Source organism: Cervus elaphus, chromosome 21 (assembly GCF_910594005.1).
Source record: "Cervus elaphus chromosome 21, mCerEla1.1, whole genome shotgun sequence".
Taxonomy (NCBI): domain Eukaryota; kingdom Metazoa; phylum Chordata; class Mammalia; order Artiodactyla; family Cervidae; genus Cervus; species Cervus elaphus.
The window spans coordinates 8995447-9015560 of record NC_057835.1 but is presented as its reverse complement, the minus strand read 5'-3'; the positions used below and the strand labels follow the sequence as shown (position 1 = coordinate 9015560).

Sequence of the window (20114 nt, the reverse complement as noted above, 5' to 3'; positions counted from 1 at the left end):
AAAGAGATGAGGGTGGATCCCTGGGTTGGGAAGATCCCGTGGAGGAGGGCATGGCAACCCACTCCAGTATTCCTGCCTGGAGAATCCCATGGAGAGAGAAGCCTGGTGGGCTACAGTCCATGAGGTCACAAAGAGTCCAACAAGACTGAAGTGGCTTAACACAACGCACTCTTCTGTGAAGACTTTCCTGACAGTCCCTCCCAGGAAATGTACCAAATGTCTCTCCCCTTTGCTCTCCAGAGCCCTGGCTTGCTTGGTCATTCTTTTTTTTTTTTTTTTTTTTTCCATTGTGTATTTTTTTTTTTATTTTTTTATTAGTTGGAGGCTAATTACTTCACAACATTTCAGTGGGTTTTGTCATACATTGATATGAATCAGCCATAGATTTACATTTATTCCCCATCCCGATCCCCCCTCCCATCTCCCTCTCCACCCGATTCCTCTGGGTCTTCCCAGTGTACCAGGCCCGAGCACTTGTCTCATGCATCCCACCTGGGCTGGTGATCTGTTTCACCATAGATAGTATACATGCTGTTCTTTTGAAACATCCCACCCTCACCTTCTCCCACAGAGTTCAAAAGTCTGTTCTGTATTTCTGTGTCTCTTTTTCTGTTTTGCATATAGGGTTATCGTTACCATCTTTCTAAATTCCATATATATGTGTTAGTATGCTGTAATGTTCTTTATCTTTCTGGCTTACTTCACTCTGTATAAGGGGCTCCAGTTTCATCCATCTCATTAGGACTGGTTCAAATGAATTCTTTTTGACGGCTGAGTAAAATTCCATGGTGTATATGTACCACAGCTTCCTTATCCATTCATCTGCTGATGGGCATCTAGGTTGCTTCCATGTCCTGGCTATTATAAACAGTGCTGCGATGAACATTGGGGTGCATGTGTCTCTTTCAGATCTGGTTTCCTCAGTGTGTATGCCCAGAAGTGGTATTGCTGGGTCATATGGCAGTTCTATTTCCAGTTTTTTAAGGAATCTCCACACTGTTTTCCATAGTGGCTGTACTAGTTTGCATTCCCACCAACAGTGTAAGAGGGTTCCCTTTTCTCCACACCCTCTCCAGCATTTATTGCTTGTAGACTTTTGGATAGCAGCCATCCTGACTGGTGTGTAATGATACCTCATTGTGGTTTTGATTTGCATTTCTCTAATAATGAGTGATGTTGAGCACCTTTTCATGTGTTTGTTAGCCATCTGTATGTCTTCTTTGGAGAAATGTCTGTTTAGTTCTCTGGCCCATTTTTTGATTGGGTCATTTATTTTTCTGGATTGCTTGGTCATTCTTCTGTTTCCACGCCTGATCCCCAGCTACCTGGGGCAGCTCTTGGCCTTGTTCGTAGGTGAAACCCCTGCCCTGGTGTGATGAGTGGCATGTGGCAGGCTGTTGATTCAAACTTCCTGACCTGGGCACACAGAGTGCCTGTCCAACCACTTCAGAGGTGGAGGGCCATGGGAAAGAGCCCCGGCCCAGATGCCAATTTCTTTTGTGATGCTAAAACCTCCCTCAGGAAGTGCTCCTGAGACCAGTGTGCAGCCGTCTAGAAATGATTCATGCTTGAACAGAAATATTTGATGTTACTGAGCACCCAGAGTACGGGAAACTCAGTGAGTACTAGGGATATCCATGAATCCCCTCCAGTTCTTGCAGGTAAGACAGGGCTTCATCCACACAATGTCTTATATTTTTAATGAAAGATCTTCCAGGATGGACAGAACAGCAGACCATCTTACTTGAGGCCAGATAAGAAGCAGGGGTGGGACAAGGAGAGACGGTAGGGTGCATTCAATACCTGCTTAAGTCCCATGACAATCGGACAATTCTAAAAGAGAAATATGGTGGGGAGGAAGTGGGTATACATGCATGAGCTATGCTTAGTCGATCAGTCATGTCCAACTCTTTGCAATACCATGGACTGTAGCCCATTTATCCCCATGGACTGTAGACTTTGTCCATGGGGATTCTCCAGGCAAGAATACTGGAGTGGGTTGCCACGCCCTCCTCCAGGGGATCTTCCCAACCCAGGGATTGAACCCAGGTCTTCCGCATTGCAGGCAGGTTCTTTACTAGCTGAGCCACCAGGAAGGCCACGTGCATTAAAATGTAGTATTTGGACAAGTGACAAGCTTTGCCCCAAAAGACAGCCAGAGGGCCACAGAGGTAACCTTGGTGAGGAGAAACGTTAATTAACAGATGGAAACACTGAAATCAGGAAGGTGGGGCCTCCGAAATCACCCAGACTGTTGCTAGATGAATAGACAGAGGCCCACAGAGGTGAGAAGGCCAGGTCAGCAGTCCTGTGAGCAGTCAGGTTCAGAATCGGGATGAGCACTCAGCACTCAAATCTAAACCTTGAGCTTATTCCACTGTTTCCTGGTGTCTTGTGTGGAAAGACGGCTCTTAGAAACCACCATCTTCCTATCAGTAGCTTTTCTCCCCCTGCCTGTCCTCTGCCCCCAACACCCTCTAAAAGATAAATGAAACACAGGGATAGAGAGAGAATGCATTTGGGGACATTTCTCAGAAAAGTTGGAACTTCTATAATGGGCAATTACATCTGTCATTTGGAAATTACAGATATTGTGAATTATGTGCCAGGCATGTCACTTTTCTTATAACATATGCCTTAGCAACCCATCATGACAGGTAGCTACCATTATAACGTACAGAGACAAGGCAGATGGCTGAGGGGACAATTTGATGCACTGAAGGTCACAGAGAGCTAACGAGTGTAAGAGTCAGGATTTCCAGCTCACTTTGTCTTATGTTGTGTAATTAGACATAGAGATTTTGCTCATTTTCCAGGACCAAAAAAAATTAAAAGAAATAAGGTACTGGGATTGTTTTTTACTGCACAGCTGCCCATTCATTCCTAACACTTGGCATCTTTGTGAGATGGGGATCACCATATTTCACAAATGAGAAAACAGGAAGACCATGTGTCCTTGTCCCTGGTCCTCTTAGAACCAGGATTCAAATCTAGGCCTTCCTGATCCAGCCTTTGTGCTTTTCCATTACACTGGAGCTGAAATCAAGGAAACACATTGAAGGGAAAGAAGTACATTTTCAGTTTAAAATAATCCATCAGATGTTTCCAGCAAACGTTATAGGAAGGCCATTCAACACCAGATTACCATTATTCTAAAGTACCCACTCAAAAAGATATGAGCATCTTTAAGACAAAATATGTGTTTTTGTTCTCCTTCACTCTGCTTCAGTGGGTTGACCCTAAATAACGCACAACAACCCAGCAAGCATCCTTCAGGCTTACTGCACAGACAGACTGAGGAAGGCAGCTTGGTCAGCCTTTGTGCAGCCTCTTCTGGGGCCGGTGGTCATGCTGCAGGTAAGACTTGTGCATGCCTTCAACAACCATCTGTCAGGACAGCGGTTGTGCCAGGCGCAGGGACCACATTTGGGACAGAATAGAACCCAGATCCTGCCCACAGGAAGCATGAACTCTAGAAGAGTGATGAATGCAAGCGACAACAGCATGACACAGCACCAGCTGTCACGGAGCAGGTCCAAAGTGCTGTAGGAGTGGGGGGGGAGTCCAGAAAGGCTTCCTGGAGGAAGGGGCATTTGAGTTGTGTCATGAATGGAAAAAGGAAATGAGAAATGGTCTGTTTGAGGCAGAGAGACCAGCGTGAGCAATATCAGGGTTAGAAAAGAGCAGAGGATGGTATAAGAGAGTGCAGCCATGCCATCAAGCTGTAAACCTTCAAATTAGGCAAACATTTGGTAAACATCTGGCATTACAGGGCTGCATGAAGGTGAACTTTGCCCCAATGAGCTCACAATGTGTGTCCAACGAATCCACGTAACCAACACTGAAATGAGTCCCCACCATGTGCAAATCACTGTTCACAGGGTAAAATGCTTAGTCCAGCCCTGCAGAGAGCAAACCTCAGTGTTCCCAAACTAGTTAAGTACTGCATTTGATGCCAAAGCCCTTGACCTTCAACATCTGCAGGCAAGGATGGCATGCTGTGTTTCCTCTGATAAAGCCCTCTTTATATTTCCCTGAGTGTATCTTGGACCAGAATACAGGGTTTCAGCTGTGAGTCACTGACCAATATTTCTACTCCTTGTTCATAGCTGAAGCGCGTTGAATGATTTGCTGATCTGAGAAAGGGAGTTTCTTTAGAAAATGATCATTCATTTTATTTGCATGAGACATTAGGTTTTGTTAAGTTCTTCCCCATCCATCCTCCCCATCATCCCACCTGATGGTCCCAAGAGCCTGGCAAGCATCAAGAACTGTTAGCATCCCCATTCCACATATGAGACAAGGGAGTCTCAGTGAGGTGGAGAAACTCAAGGTCACATAGCAAGTGTATGAAGAAATCAAGGCTCCCGTCCATGTTTCCTGGCTCCCAAATCATGTCCTCTTTTTTTCTACACCTCACCATCTGCCCAGAATACAGTAATATCATCCTCATTAAGACACAAATCCCAAATGAAAGGCTGGTCAAATCATAACCCCACAGGCAACATAACTACAGCATAAATTAAAAGCCCAATTAAAGAACATGGCCTTTTTACTGGGACTTATCACTATCCCCAGAAGCCCGACTATAAAGAGAGAGCCTGTAAAAGTCAATGGCTGCCCATCTCAGAAATTACCCAGAGACCCACTTACCCATATGCAAAGAGACGTTAGACCCAAATTATTCACCCAACTTCATCTCCCTCCTCTACAGTCTTCTGGAGCCCTGACCCCTGCCGAGCTGGGTTTGGAATCATGCCCAAACCTTTGCCCCTCTCTCTGGTCTGCAGACAAGGTTAACAGTCCATCACTCTGGGAATAGCACTGGTGCCTCTCAGCTCTGACACATCCCCTAATATCAGGGAGAGAAGAACCTGATGGAAAAACAATGCCTCTGTAGTTCAAACAAAGAACTGAAGCTGAATTTTCTAGCTGTCTGAAAGTGAAATAGTTTGCCCATGGCTGGCATCCTCTTTGGCCAAGGGGACAAAGAGTGTTATTATAATCCCTGAAAGTCTTATTTTGCTGACAATAGTTGTAGGGACGACTAGAACATGAGTTAAGGGGGAAAAAAGAGGGAAATTTTTGACCGTTCATTTATCATTTAATATCTATTCCCACTCCACCCCTTATGGCCAAAGGCAATCATGTGATAAACTTCAGGGATACCCCTGGGTCCAAAGATGATAACAGTTACCACTCCCCCTTGTCTAAATATCCCTTCCAGTTGCTAGGCTTGAAACTGACTTTACAAAACAAGACCTGGTGAGCCCTCTGCTCCCTTTCTGCGTCAAATGCCACCCACCCTTGCCCCTGACCAAGCCACAGGGTCAGCCAGGACCACAGAGAATCACTACCCCTACCTTAGTTCGCCCCAACATGGTCCTCTCCCCAGCCTGCTCTGGGTCCGAGAACCTGCCTGCCGAAGGGTCGGGATGTGCCCTCTCAGTCTCCATCTGGGACTTCCGTGGGGACCAGCTCATTAACCCAGCGTCTCCCCACCAAGTCACATCAGATTGCCCCTCGTACCCTCTCAAGACGAGTCCAGATGTGCCCTGAGACTAGAAGACAGAGAGACTGGGGGAGACAGAAGGAGATAAAGCACATTTCGCGGCGGCGGAATCCCTGTTAAGTAAGCAAGGCATCCAACTAGCAACCACGCTTCCAGAAACGTCACTGCCACAGAGGACAGAGTTTTGCAGCTGCCGAGCCGGAGCGCTCTCACCTACCTGTCTTCCCGCTGCAGGGCTCCCCTCTCTCACCTCCGGGGCCACCAGCTCCTGGGTCCCTCACTCAGCTCCTTCCGCCTCCTCCAGTCGCCAACACTTGCAGCGGCAGTGGGAGGACCGCGGAGTCCGGGCACCTGCGAGCTGGGTCTCGGGTCCCCGCAGCAAGGCTGCCTGGAGGAGGAGCGAGAGGCTGCTGCCCTCGCCGCCGCCGCCGCCGCCGCCGCCGCCGTGGTGCTGATGCGGTTGCTATGGTTATGGAACTCCGCAACTGCCCCCTCTCGGCGCAACAGCTGCCCGGCCGCGGCCTCTTCCGGGGCAGCCCCGGTGAAGCGGGGCCGGGTGGCAAGGCTGTCAACGCTGGCGAAAGGGACCCGCCGCCACCACTGCGAAAAGGGAAAAAAAAGGACCGAGCGTCCGCGCCCGCGCTCTCGGCTCGCGCCCGCTGGCTCCGCTCACCTCCGCGCCCTCGCTTCTCCGCTTCCCTCGCCGGGACGCGGCCAGACCCCGGCGCCCGGCGCGCAGAGCGCGCTCGCGGCCTGGAGAGCCGTTCCTGCCGCCGCCGGCTGGCCCGGCTCCCCGCAGCCCTGCGCACCGCCCCGAGGCTGCGCGTCGGGCGCGGAGGCGCGGCGCCCCCTTTCCCCAGCCTCGGCCCTCTCCGCCGCCAGTCGGCGACGGGAGCCCGCGGGCCGGGCCGGATGCCCAGGAGCCAGACCCCGCCCGCTCGCCCGCCGGCCCGCCTGGCCCTGTAGCTGGGCGCAGACCCGAAGCCCACCGGCTCCCACCAGCCAGTCCTGGCCGCGAGCATGCTCAGTCTTCGCCTCGGAAGTTGCCCTCTGAATTAAAGACTAGGATGCCCCGGGGAAATAGAAAGGTTCTCTCCAGACCTCACTCTGCCCTCTCCCCCGCCCAGGGAGGCGGCGGACCGATGACAGGGGTTAGAGAGGGCGGCAGTGATGGTCAACTTTGAAGAGGGGCCCAGGAGCAACACATGAGATGCCTGAGAAAGGGTTAATGCCCTAAGCAATCAATATCTCCTATACAGTCAGCAGTGGCTGTCAATCAGTCGACTAACCCATCATTGGCTAGTCACTTACTTCATGCTGGACATTAAAGATTCAGACATGTCTACGATCCGGTCCACGGAAGAGGGGAGAAGATTGAGGAGAGTTAAACCGACTGCCTGTCTAGTGAGCACCCTTCACCAGGCATTGCACATGGAGAGGTCTCTAACTTGCCATCTCTGTTTTAGGAAGGATTCCCGGTACGCATGATACAGATGAGAGTCTCAATAATAGCCAGGACATGGAAGCAACCTAGATGCCCATCAGCAGATGAATGGATAAGGAAGCTGTGGTACACATACACCATGGAATATTACTCAGCCGTTAAAAAGAATTCATTTGAATCAGTCCTAATGAGATGGATGAAACTGGAGCCCCTTATACAGAGTGAAGTAAGCCAGAAAGATAAAGAACATTACAGCATACTAACACATATATATGGAATTTAGAAAGATGGTAACGATAACCCTGTATGCAAAACAGAAAAAGAGACACAGAAATACAGAACAGACTTTTGAACTCTGTGGGAGAAGGTGAGGGTGGGATGTTTCAAAAGAACAGCATGTATACTATCTATGGTGAAACAGATCCCCAGCCCAGGTGGGATGCATGAGACAAGTGCTCGGGCCTGGTGCACTGGGAAGACCCAGAGGAATCGGGTGGAGAGGGAGGTGGGAGGGGGATCGGGATGGGGAATAAATGTAAATCTATGACTGATTCATGTCAATGTATGACAAAACCCACTGAAATGTTGTGAAGTAATTAGCCTCCAACTAATAAAAAAAAAAAAAAAAAGAAGAGTCTCAAAGAAAAGAGCCAAGATTGGGACTGTGGAGACCAGTGCTTCCTCCTTTAGACTGGGTTTCACTAATTCACAATCCAAGAAGAGATGTGCTTGTAACCAAACAGTTACAACTGGGGAGATTAGCATCTAACCCAAAGGAATGTGCCCCAAAACCTAGTCTTCCCATTCACCCCCAATTCCTTATGTGGTAAAATAGCATTATGGCTTATCACAGTGAAGTCTTCCTCTTCATTTCTTCCTCTTCATTTCCTCCTCTGCTCATGGTAAGGAGAGGAGAAGCACAGAGATATTATAGAAACTGAGGCCTCCAGGCAGTCAGGAGTAAGGAGCTGTGTGGACATGACCTATGTATCGGGACCCAGGGGTCTCCCCATGGACACCAATCACAGATCCCTGGTGGTCAACAGAATATCCAATATCATGCAACTGGAGCACTGCCCTCTGGGTCCTAAGGTTCCCTCGCCCAATGCCTTTATGTGGACAAAAACTCGGGGCCCTGTTCCAAACTTGTGTATTCCAGCCCCGCTGGATGAGGCTCTGAACAGCTAGGGGACTGCAAGAGGTCTCGAGAAAAGCCCTGACCACTGCCCAGGGGGGTCTAGGTGGAACCGACTGAAAAGCAGAAATAACCCTCCACAGTTATCCCACCAGCCAGGGAATGACCCACCATCCATCAAATCACACAAGCCAGAGACCTAGCACCAGCCTGGGGTCCTGGGCTCCCTGCTTGCTTTTCTCTACCCATTCGGTTCCACTCCACCCACACACACCTAATGAAATATACCAGCTTCGGTCATTTCCACCATGTAAGCAGCAATCAACGTTGTCATTAGCAGGGACCTCACAGGAATTTTTTTTTTTTAATGTCTTACAGCAGGAGGCTGTGAGTACTAGTGTCTAGAGAAATGGGTCTCAGCATTATGGTTTGAGGTGAGCATCTCCAGATGGGACAGGAGGACACTGACAGATACAGAGCCCAATCCAGCCCCAGATGAAAGGTAACACCCCACGTGGAAGAGCTGAGAGATACAGCTAAGTGTGGGGAGCTCCTGGTTGAGTTTGGTTCTGGAGGGAAGGAGGTAGCCCCCCTCACGGGGCCACAGGGCTTCGAGCCCCTTCAGAATGAGCACGCGATGACAGCTGAGTGGACCCGCATTGTCTCACTTTGTTGCAGAAAGCAGGCTTTCGATGGTGACATCCTGTGGCAAAAAGAAGCAACTGTCTTTTCATGTGCCTGTTGGTCATCTGTATGCCCTCTTTGGATAAGTATCTATCAGATTTTCTGCTCAATTTTTAATCTTAGTTTGGTGGTTTTCTATTGACTTGTGTGAGCTATTTATATATTCTGTATATTTACCCCTTACTGGTCATATCATTTGCAAATACATTTCCCATTTGGTAAATAAACGTCTTCATTTTGACAATAGTTCCCTTTGAGAAATGCAAATCGTAACTACAGTGAGGCGTCCCTTCATAGCTGTTAGAATGGTCATCATCAAAAGGGCTATAAATAACAAACGCTGGAGAAGATGTGGAGAAAAGGGAACCCTTGTACACTGTTTGGAGGAATGTAAACATGGTTTACATGGTTCTATGGAGAACCATGTGGAGGCTGCTCAAAAAACTAAAAACAGAATTACTGTATGATCCAGCAGTTCCACTCCTGGTTATTCATTGTTGTTGTTTAGCTGATAAGTCAGGTCAGACTCTTCTGTGACCCCATGGATTGTAGCTCGCCAGGCTCCTCTGTCCAAGGGATTTTCCAGGCAAGAATACTGCAGTGAGTTGCTGTTTTCTTCTCCAGGAGATCTTTTCAACCCAGGGATTAAACCCACATCTCCTGCTCTTCAGGTGAATTCTTCACCATTGAGTCACCTGAGAAGCCCAGGAATAGAACTACCATATGATCCAACAGTTCCATCCCTGGGTATGTAGCCAAGAAAAAACTAAAACATGAATTTGAAAAGCCACGTGGATCCCAGTGTTCATAGCAGCAGTGTTTACATTAGTCAAGACATGGAAACAACCTGTGTCCATCAACAGATGGATAGATGGGCCTACTAGGCACCAGACACTATTCTAAACTCACTTCACAACAACCCCTATATAACCCTCTTAGGAGGAAACAGAGGCAAAATTGCAGAACTTCACTGAAATCACACAGCTAAAGGGAGCTAAGCCTGGATTTCAGCTCCTGACTACTGTGTAACACAACCTATGTTCTCTGTTGTGACCATGGTTTACATTATCTGTCGTTTGTATTTGTGAATTATATAGGAATCCTACCAGCATCATCTAGTGCAGGGTTCTCAACTTATGCGTTATTGATAGTTGAGAGCAGGTGATCGTCATGAGGACTGATGCTGAAGCTGAAGTTCCAATCCTTTGGCCACCTGATGCGGAGAGCTGACTCATGGGAAAGACCCTGATGCTGGGAGGGAGGGGGGGCAGGAGGAGAAAGGACGACAGAGGATGCGATGGCTGGATGGCATCACCGACTCAATGGACAGGAGTTTGAGCAAGTTCCAAGAGTTGGTGATGGACAGGGTGTGCTGCAGTCCATGGGGTTGAGAAGAGTTGGACTTGACTGAGCAACTGAACTGAACTGAGCTGATTGTTGTGAAGGCTGCCCTGTGCATTATGGGATGTTTAACACCTTCCTTGAACCCTGCCCACTGGATACCAGTAGCACCCTGCCCCCCGCTCCACCACCCTCAATTTTGACAAACCCAACAATCTCTAGATGTCCCTGGGCAGGGAGTGGGGTGAGAAAAATCATCCTATATTGAGAATCACTGATCCAAAAAATAGACTTAGGGTAAATTTTGTAACAAATTATAATGAATGCAGATTCAATTTCAAATAAAATTACTTACATTTTAAAAAATCAGGCCAGAGTTTATTAGGTATGATCAGATCATCTTTGTTTTTCCTTGAAGATTGGGCTGGCAAAGGCTTTCTTCCGGTCAAGGTGCTTGCTTGATCTTTTCTTCTTGTTTGCTCGTATTTCCATTGCAAGTACATCTATCTTTAATCTAGGTACATGTATTTCAAAGAGGGTCTTTTCAAGTTGTTTAACCAGTTTGAGAGGATCAGTTTAAACTCTTACATGATCGTAATTTAATTCCCTGGTGGCTGAGATGGTAAAGAGTCTTCCTGTGATGCAGGAGACCCAGGTTCATTTCCTGGGTGGGGAAGATCTGCTGGAGAAGGAAATGGCAACCCATTCCAGTATTATTTCCTGGAGAATTCCATGGACAGAGGAGCCTGAGTGGCTACAGTCCATGGCGTCACAGAGTTGGATACAACTCAGTGACTATCACTTTCACTTTTCAAGCACCGATGGGCTATAGCATTTCCCATTACGCTAAATGAAGGGAAGTGCTGTCAAGTTCTACTCGCCATATGGTACTTGGAACCACCCCCCGGATCATGCAAGGCAGGTGCCTGTCGACATGTGGACTGAAGGCATCCTCAACCCATCTTCATATTTAACGTTAATGAAACAATCATTTTTAAAGGCAGAGTTCAATGTAAATGGACACTTCAATATATTCAGACTCTAGATTCTAAAATATGGGTCGTGTCGCATCTGCCCACTCCCAACCTAGAGACCTCCCTTTTTTTTTTTTTTTAATCAATTAGGGATCCATTAGAATCAGAAGGACCCAATGTGAAACCAAGTTCCACCGTTTCCCACTTATGTGAGCTAGGACTACGCACCTAGGACATAATCTGCCTGAACACGTCCCCTCATCTGCAGGTTTAATACACACTGGAAAGAACGCTAACCTCTGGCCAGTCATGGCGGCCGTTCTAATTCATTCACCTTCTTCACAGCTGTGAAGCTGCGTCTGTCAGCCCTCCTCATAGCTGATGGGGAGCTTCACGATGGAGTCCATGCCAAGTCAGGTAAGCAGAGGTGAGGTGACTTCCTACAGGAGGAAAAAGAGTGGATGTGAGTTACACACACAGGCGCGCACACACACACACACACACACACACACACACATTCACATAATGTTTCTTCTATTGGTACAACTGAAAACAAAAAAATGAATAAGCCCAGACAAGAAAATGGCTAATTCAAAATGGAGACACACCAGAGGTTGCCTCTGAAGCTCCTGACGGTGGTGCCCTGACCTGCATCAGACTACGATGGGGCCAAAATTAACTTATCTATGTCACCGAGATTTCAGTTAATCTGTTTACAGATTAGCATTGAATACCTGACATTGGCTAACACTGAGTAAAGAAACATGAACTTCCAAACCACTAGATAATCCTTGGAGTAGGAAATGGCAACTTGCTCCAGTATTCTTGTCAGGATAACCCCATGGACAGAGGAGTCTGGTGGGTACAATCCACGGGGTCACAAAGAGTCAGACACGACTGAGCACACACACAGATAGTCCCTGGTCAGGGAACTAGGTCCCACATGTCACATCTGAGAGCTCACATGTTGCAACTAAAGGTCCCGCACGCCACAACTACAACACGGCACAGCCAAGTAAATAAATAAATAAATATATATATATATATATATATATATATATTTTAAATCCACAAGACCAGCAACAGTTGACATGGCCACATCAGGAGATGCATGCTATTACTGTTCACTTTTTTCCTAGATGAGAAAACTAGGCACAACTAGTTGTTGACAGGAAAAAAAGCACTACCTAAAAGTTGAAAATCATTTTACTCTGGATTTTTCTGAGGACTTAAGCCTGGAAAACAGCCTCTCAAATCCTTTGAGGGACTGCTCCAAAGAGATAAGAGGGGAGCCGGGATATATAGGCGCTATGCCACAGAAAACAGGTAGCCAGAATATCAAAAGATTATTGTTAATTAAAGAAAACTAAATATCTTGAGTTGATGAATTTAGTGCTCTTCTAAGTATGTGTTGTTTGCATATGGGAAGATGCAAAAGTCTGGACTCACCAGAATCATTGCTTTGATACCTACCTTAGCCACACAGGGCCAGTACCCTGTTCTTTCCCACCTCGAGTCCATTCAGTTCAGTTCAGTTCAGTTCAGTGACTCAGTCGTGTCCAACTCTTTGCGACCCCATGGACTGCAGCACACCAGGCCTCCCTGTCCATCACCAACTCGCAGAGTTTACTCAAACTCATGTCCATTGAGTTAGTGATGCCATTCAACCATCTCATCCTCTGTCGTCCCCTTCTCCCACCTTCAACCTTTCCCAGCATCAGGGTCTTTTCAAATGAGTCAGTTCTTTGCATCAGGTGGCCAAAGTATTGAAGTTTCAGATTCAAAGTGCCCTATTGTAGGTGGGTTGTCGTGGCCAAGGGCTTGTCTCCATCTTAAATTCCCTCAGCTCACCTTTAGGGTGATGACTTGATGCCTGCAGCATCCTTTGTTTGCTGATAAGGCAGGCAGCATTTCTTTCATCCACAGAACTTCCCCAACTTGGAAAGTGGCAGAATAAGGGTTTGACCCTAACCAACCGGTCCTGAGATCTACACAGGGCTTCTGCTCTGTTGCTTCGAAACCTCGGGAGCTTGCCAGGGTGAAGTCTGAAATTGATTCTGTTACTCGGAAGGTAAGGAGAAGCCAAAGAAAGAGGCCGCTTCAGATGGGCTGGTGGCAGGTTTAACAGGCAGGGGACATACCTCAGAGGCTTGTCTTGGTCTCAAAAGACAAGTAAATCTCCACACATGCCAGCCCTGATCGCCAAAGTTTGTAGAGAGGCTGTCCTGGGATTCAATCACGTATGACCATCCAGAAGGTCCCAACTGCTGCTTAGTCCTCAAGGCTGCTTTCCAAGTCCTTGGAAACTGTTCTCATTGCAGGGAAGGTGGGCAGAATTTACAGTCCAAGGACAGGGGAGGGGTAAGGAACCTCTGAAATGACCCCAGCTCTGGGGTCAAATGGCATCTTGTCCTCTCCATAACCTCCTCCGACAAACTCTGGGACATCTCAAAGGTTTGTGCGATGAATGATGGAATGCCAGGCACGGGATTTACTTGCATTTACTTATCACACTTCAGGGTGTTCATTACTTTGCTGCTAAAAAAAGAAGTTGCAACAAATAAATCATTAGTTTCTTTTAAAATTCAAACACTTTGAAAGAAAGGGGGAACTATTGAGTTGATAGTGTGATGACATTAACAAATAAACACTCCTACTAGATTATAATTGATGCTTTTGAACTGTGGTGTTGGAGAAGACTCTTGAGAGTGCCTTCGACTTCAAGGAGATCCAACCAGTCCATCCTAAAGGAAATCAGTCCTGAATATTCATGGGAAGGACTGATGCTGAAGCAGAAACTCTAATACTTTGGTCATCTGATGTGAAGAACTGACTCATTTGAAAAGACCTTGATGCTGGGAAAGACTGAAGTCAGGAGGAGAAGTGGATGACAGAGGATGAGATGGTTGGATGGCATCACCGACTCAATGGACGTGAGTTTGAGTAACCTCCGGGAGTTGGTGATGGACAAGGAGGCCTGGCGTGCTGCAGTCCATGGGGTTGCAAAGAGTCGGACACAACTGAGCAACTGAGCTGAACTAAACTAACTAGGTTAAAATGATGTCATTGTTTAACTCCATAGGTAATGGGAGCAGAACCCCATGGGGCCTTCCAGGGACAAACCCTTCCTCCGCATCCTTTGCTTTAGCTCCTCTGAGAAGTACCTCCATGATATGTTTCATGCATATTTCCTGAGTTTTTCAGATGCTAAAACCACCACCAAACAGAAGAAGTCAACTCCTTGATGATCACTAGCTGGTAACTCTCAGACCTTCTGGCACCTAAGGATTGATCGCTATCGACCAGAGAACTGTGCACGACCTGATCACATATCCTGGGACACCCCTCCCTCACCTGCAGTAAACCTTTCTCTGCTCTGAACCCCAGTGTTCTGGTTTGTCTGGCCTCACTGTGCATCTGAAACACAAATTTGCCTTCGGTAGCAAAGGATATTTGTGTTACATACATATGTATATAATTTTAAGTGGGTGAATCATTAAATTAAATGACTACAGTAGTTCTTTGGGGACAAATTCTTCCTTTTTAAAAGGACACAGCATTGGGAGGTGGCCAGGACCTTCTCACTTCTCATAATTGAAGTGTCTGGGATGTCAGTATCGTTCCTGTCTGCAGAAGCTCCAGGCCCGGTGCCAAGGCCTTTCCCTCGGTGAGTTATAAAGGGGAGGAATTCATCGTGAGCCTGTCGCTGAGGCTTGCTTCCTCCTCTGTGAAGTAGGAGGTGAATGCCGTACCATATAGGATGGTCCTGGGGGCTGAAGGACCCCTGCGTGGCTCTGACACCCCGGGGACCCATTCCTCCCTGACTCCTGCTGCCTCGCCAGACCTGCTGCTCAGCTTCATTCCGAGATGCCCTTGCAGGGGATGTAAGAGACTCAGTGATCAGGCAATAACCTCCTAAGAAGAACACAGCCAGGGAGCCACAAACCTGGCTTCTAGTCCTGGAACCTGCTAATAACCAGCTCAGTGACTCTGGGAAAATTACTCTGACCCTCTGAGCCTCAGGTTCCTCATCTTTAGGATGGACAGGACTGAGAAGAGGAACAGTAATGTCCCTCCTAATGTTGATGGTTGTGCGCCTCCAGACCTGTGCTCCATTCCCTCTGGGTCTCTCATGGTGTGTGTAAAAAAGTGCAAGTTCAACACAAAGCTCATCACAATATATTACTTTATTTGATATCAGTGTTTTCTCCCTTAACTGAATGTATTTCCTACTATCTTAAGGTGTTTTTGTTTTCATTTTGAAATAGATTAACCAGATAAAATATGTTTGTACACATATATGATACACCTACATAGAGAGGGAGTGTACTCATACATGTTCATTAAAAATTTTTTAAAAACTGGATGCAATCAATTCAGTTTAAGGAAAAGACCACTGCCCACACCCCTGAAGTGTTGTGTGTGTCCTTTTGTAATCCTGATGCCGTTCTCTTGACTTTTTCCCACTGGTTGGCATTATTCTGAATTTTGAGTTAATCAGTCCTATGCTTTCTTTATATATTAATATGAAATGCATTGCTTAGTTGAATCTTTGTATTGAAATATAATGAAGATGCATTTTATATGCATTTGTATTGAAATATAATGAAGATCCATTGCTTACTTATTTGGATAAAAATAATTAAATTATATGTGTTCTTCTTCTGAGATCTTTTTCCTCATGTGTTTTTGAAAGAGAGAGTCATATTGACTCAAGTACTGTAAATTCATTCTCTATTTCTGTAGAATATTTCATTTAAAATACACAGTGGAACTCATTTAAGGAATTCTACTATTAAGGGACATTTGAGTCGTTTCCTCTGTGTGTATATGTGTTCACCACTTCCAATAAAAATGCCATGAATATTCACGTACTCCTGAATATCCATGAATATTCAGGTATGCACCTCCTGGTACACCTGTGCCAGTTTTTCTTTCTATTTAGAAGGACAACTGCTGAATTATAGAGTACATGTGTTCCAATTTTTCTGGGTAGCATACATTACTTTCCAAACAAGCACTTCATTTCACAGGGGTATCAGCAGTTGACACGAGTTGCCATGGCTGCATATCTTTCCAACACCTGGAAGTTCAGACTTTGATCTTGCCTGTGTGATGGATTGGAAATGGTGTTTCATTCAGAACAGGTTTTAATTTGCACATTTCTGTGAGTAATGATGCTCCAATGACTCTATACGTTAGCTGCCATTCATGTTTCGTGTTCCCTGGAAATGCTTGCTATTTGGCTGATTTTTATTATTGGATCGTTTATCTGCATCTTATGGGTTTGTACGAATTCTTCCTTTATTTGTAGAATTTCTTAGGTTTACGTGTCCAGATATTATCTCACCATTTGTGTAAGTTGTTTATCCACATGTCCATGGTGTCTTTTGAGGAGTAAAAGTGAAAGGGAAATTTGCTCAGTCGTGTCCGATTCTTTGGGACCCCATGGACTTATACAGTCCATGGAATTCTCCAGGCTAGAATACTGGAGTGGGTAGCCATTTCCTTCTCCAGGGGGTCTTCCCTACCCAGTGATCTAACCTGGGTCTCCCACATTGCATGTGGATTCTTTACCAGCTAAGCCACAAGGGAATCCCAAGGATACTGGAGTGAGTAGCCTATCCCTTCTCCAGGGGATCCTCCTGACCCAGGAATCGAACTGGGATCTCCTGCATTGCAGGTGAATTCTTTACTAACTGAGCTATTCAGGAAAGCCCCCTTTGAGTAGTAAACTGCCTTTTATTTATGTCAGTTTAACCACTTCTCTCTTTACTTCTGTTGATGCTATGTATTTTGGACCACTTCTCAATTTTGAGGACATTAAGATCCTCCTCTGTATTATTATTTCTTAAATGATAAGTCATTGCTTTCTTTTTTTTTTTTACCTTTAAATCTTTTGTCCACTTCCCTCATACCATTCATTGCCCAGACCACCCTCCGCCCAGTAATCTTCAGCATCAACTCTGGTGCAGACAAGGCTATCCATCCATGGAGGGGGTTCTCTATTTTGCTCCATTGATAGAGTTGTTTTCCCCGCTTATCAATAATATGCTACAACAATATGCTACTGTTTATCAAGCTCTAGTTTTACAGTGAACTTTTCTCTTCAGTAGGCTAATGCCACAGGCTTCTCTGGTAGCTCAGCTGGTGAAGAATCTGCCGGTTTGATCCCTGGGTTGGGAAGCGCCCCTGGAGAAGGGACAGGCTCCCCACTCCAGTATCCCTGGGCTTCCCTGGCTCAGACAGTAAAGAATCCACCTGCAAAGCAGGGGACCTGGGTTAGATCCGCGGGAAGATCCCCTGAGGGAGGGCATGGCAACCCACTCCACTACTCTTACCTGGAGAATCCCATGGACAGAAGAACTTGGCGGACTTGCAGTCCATGGGATCGCAAAGAGTCGGACATGACTGGGCACAACACAGGCTAATGCCACCCACCTGGTTCTTCTCCAGCTATATATCAGCTGTTCTTGGAAACACAAGACTAGGAGTTTGCAAGGGATGGAACTAAGGTTTCCTGATTTAAACTTTAGAGAAGATTTTGTTAAGTTTTGTGACATCACCAATTAGGTTTTTCATTGGAATTGTACTGAATCCACAGAGCAATTGGGAGTAACTGACATATTTATGAAAATGACTATACATTTATGTCAGTCTTCTAGTGCAATAAAATATTACCTTTTTCTATTTAAACTGCTTACAAATATTTTCTTAGAGTTGGACCTAGGTACCATTGACATACATGTTACTAGTTTAAATGTATCCCTTTGAAAGTCACTTTTCAAACTATCAGTAGCTAGAAATGGCAATTACTACAGCACTGTTTGCTGGAGAGATCTGTCTAATCTCTAGCTAATTCTAATAATCTGTCTAAAGATTCTTTGAGTTTCTTATGTAGAAGAGCATGTGTTATCTATAAATAATGAGAACTGTAATTTTTATTTCTCATATTTTATATAAATGTTTTCTCTTTCATGTCATAGTTCCCTGGCTGAGCTCTCCTGCAGAAGACAGACTAGAAGAGCAAAGGGGAGCAATCTTGCCTTGATCTTTATATTAAAGAGAGTGGTTTTTAACAGTCCAATATTATGTACATTGTTCCATTATTTTATCTGTAGATACTCATCAGTTACCACTTTAAATAAGTTCTTGTTACTCGTATATTGCTAAACTTTTACAATAATGAATAGTCATTGAAATTTTATCAAATATTCTTTTCTAAGTCTATTAAGATAAGGTGATTTTTCTCTTCACTTCTGTGAGTAGAGTAGATTACATTAATCTGTTCTGTAATGTTGGTATGAATGTGCATTCCTGGAATAAACCCTAGCGGCTCACAGTGTACCATCTTTTTTTTTTTTTTTTGATGTGTGTGATTTTCTTCATTTTTCTTCTGCTTGGGTTCCATTGACCTTCTTGAATGTGTAGATTGATCACTTATACTAAATTGGGAAAATTTTTTGCTACTTATTTCTTCACTTTTTTTTTTTTTTTAAGAAATATGACCCCAAACCAGTTTTGGTAGGCTCGTGGCCTATATATGCTCCTCTTCAGACTGCCAGTGTTTTATTTAGAATTATTTCATTATTTGAATGCAATTTTCCTTTACTTTATCAACCTTGTTTGGTTGTAAAATCAAAGTGACTCCATATTCTTAAAATAAGTTGTAGGGTCTCCTCTGTTTTTTTACTTCTTTGGAAAGAAATGCATATCATAATAACAAGAATCTCTTTGTTGAATTTTTAACTCAACTGTAACATTATTGGGAGCCTTAACATTCTCTTTGCAGTAAGAAATTCAATTATTGATGCAGATGCTAGATAGAGAAGTAGTTACTAAGGGAGGTCCCAGAGATGGAGGAGGGATGCTTGTTCACAGGACTGAACCTTTTTGTAAATGGAGAGGAAAGAACCATCAAGAGGGAGACTACAGATAAAGGAGAAAAAGGGAAGGAAATAGAAATCCTCGAGGAACTAGTTGCTGGGCTTGGATTCTGGGGTCTAGAGCAGGAATGAAGGGAGCTCTTGGGCTATGAGTTAAGGGCCATTGCATGAAGTTGGTTGAAGAGATGGGTCATGATAGACCAAAAGAGAATGAGAGAACAGGGGAGTGGATGTCTGTGAGGTCAAAATGAAAAGGAAGCTTAGTGGAAGAATGGGAGGGAGCAAGAAAGCTGAAAGACACATGTTGTGATCAGGAAAGACAGGCCTGAGTTTATGCTGCTCAAGTTTCCAGGTTTGGGGTTGGGTCACAGATAGGATCGATCCTAGTGGCAGGATGGAAGGGAGATGGGAGGGACCTTCTAGGTAAGAAACAATGGGGCCAGGGCTAAGAGCAAAAGCTGCAGTGGCGGTCTTCCTTTAGGCCACCCTCCCGTTCACTGCAGGGTGTTAAGGGGTCTGCAGACATCATGTAGTTCAATCCCCACACAGCATGGTGAGGCGAGTCCCAGCATTATCTCCAAGGTACAGATGAAAAGCTGATACTCAAACAAAAAAAAAAAAAAGCTGATGCCCTTGGGACATTTCTCAGATGGGATTTAAGTGCAGGTCTTTCTAATCCAGGTTCAATCACTGGGTCGGGAAGATCTCCTAGAGGAGGAAATGACAACCCACTCCAGTATTCTTGCGTGAAAAACCCCATGGACAAAGGAGCCTGATGGGCTACAAGTTCTTGGGTTGCAAAGAGTCAGACATAACTGAGCAACTGAACAAATGTGCTCTTTCTAATCCAAACAACTTTACATTTAATGGACCTCAAACACTATTTAGGAGGCCAAGAATGTGGATAAGTCATTTCCAGGGCCTTGAAATCTCACAGTAATAGCAGGACTTTGGAAGGAGACAGAGTCTGAGCCCACAAATGTCGGTGAGAAGTGAAGCCTGGGAAAATCCATTGTCACAGATTTCAGGAGCCCCAGGTTCCATGCCTTCATATCCATCGAAAACGGGGGTTCCGAGGCTTTGCCATGTTTATGGACACTGCGCGACGCACGGTGGCCTTTGTGGTCTGGGAAGGCAG

At 45.6% G+C, this 20114-nt stretch overlaps 2 protein-coding genes across 3 annotated transcripts in view; one reads left to right on the top strand and one right to left on the bottom strand.

Annotated features, from left to right (window-relative positions):
* The window catches only part of FAM135B (family with sequence similarity 135 member B), a 249944-nt gene extending 243654 nt beyond the window's left edge, over positions 1-6290 (bottom strand). The window contains exon 1 of one of the 2 annotated variants that reach the window (XM_043880471.1): positions 6186-6290. The gene's annotated coding sequence lies outside the window, so the exon portion shown is untranslated. Of the gene's footprint in view, positions 1-5729; positions 5833-6185 lie in introns of those variants that run through there. The other variant, XM_043880470.1, reaches the window with a different exon arrangement.
* Positions 5978-6478, top strand: LOC122679668. The gene has a single exon (XM_043880541.1). It carries the CDS (start codon positions 5978-5980, stop codon positions 6476-6478), a length of 501 nt encoding a protein of 166 aa, XP_043736476.1.
* The last annotated feature ends 13636 nt before the right edge of the window (positions 6479-20114 follow it).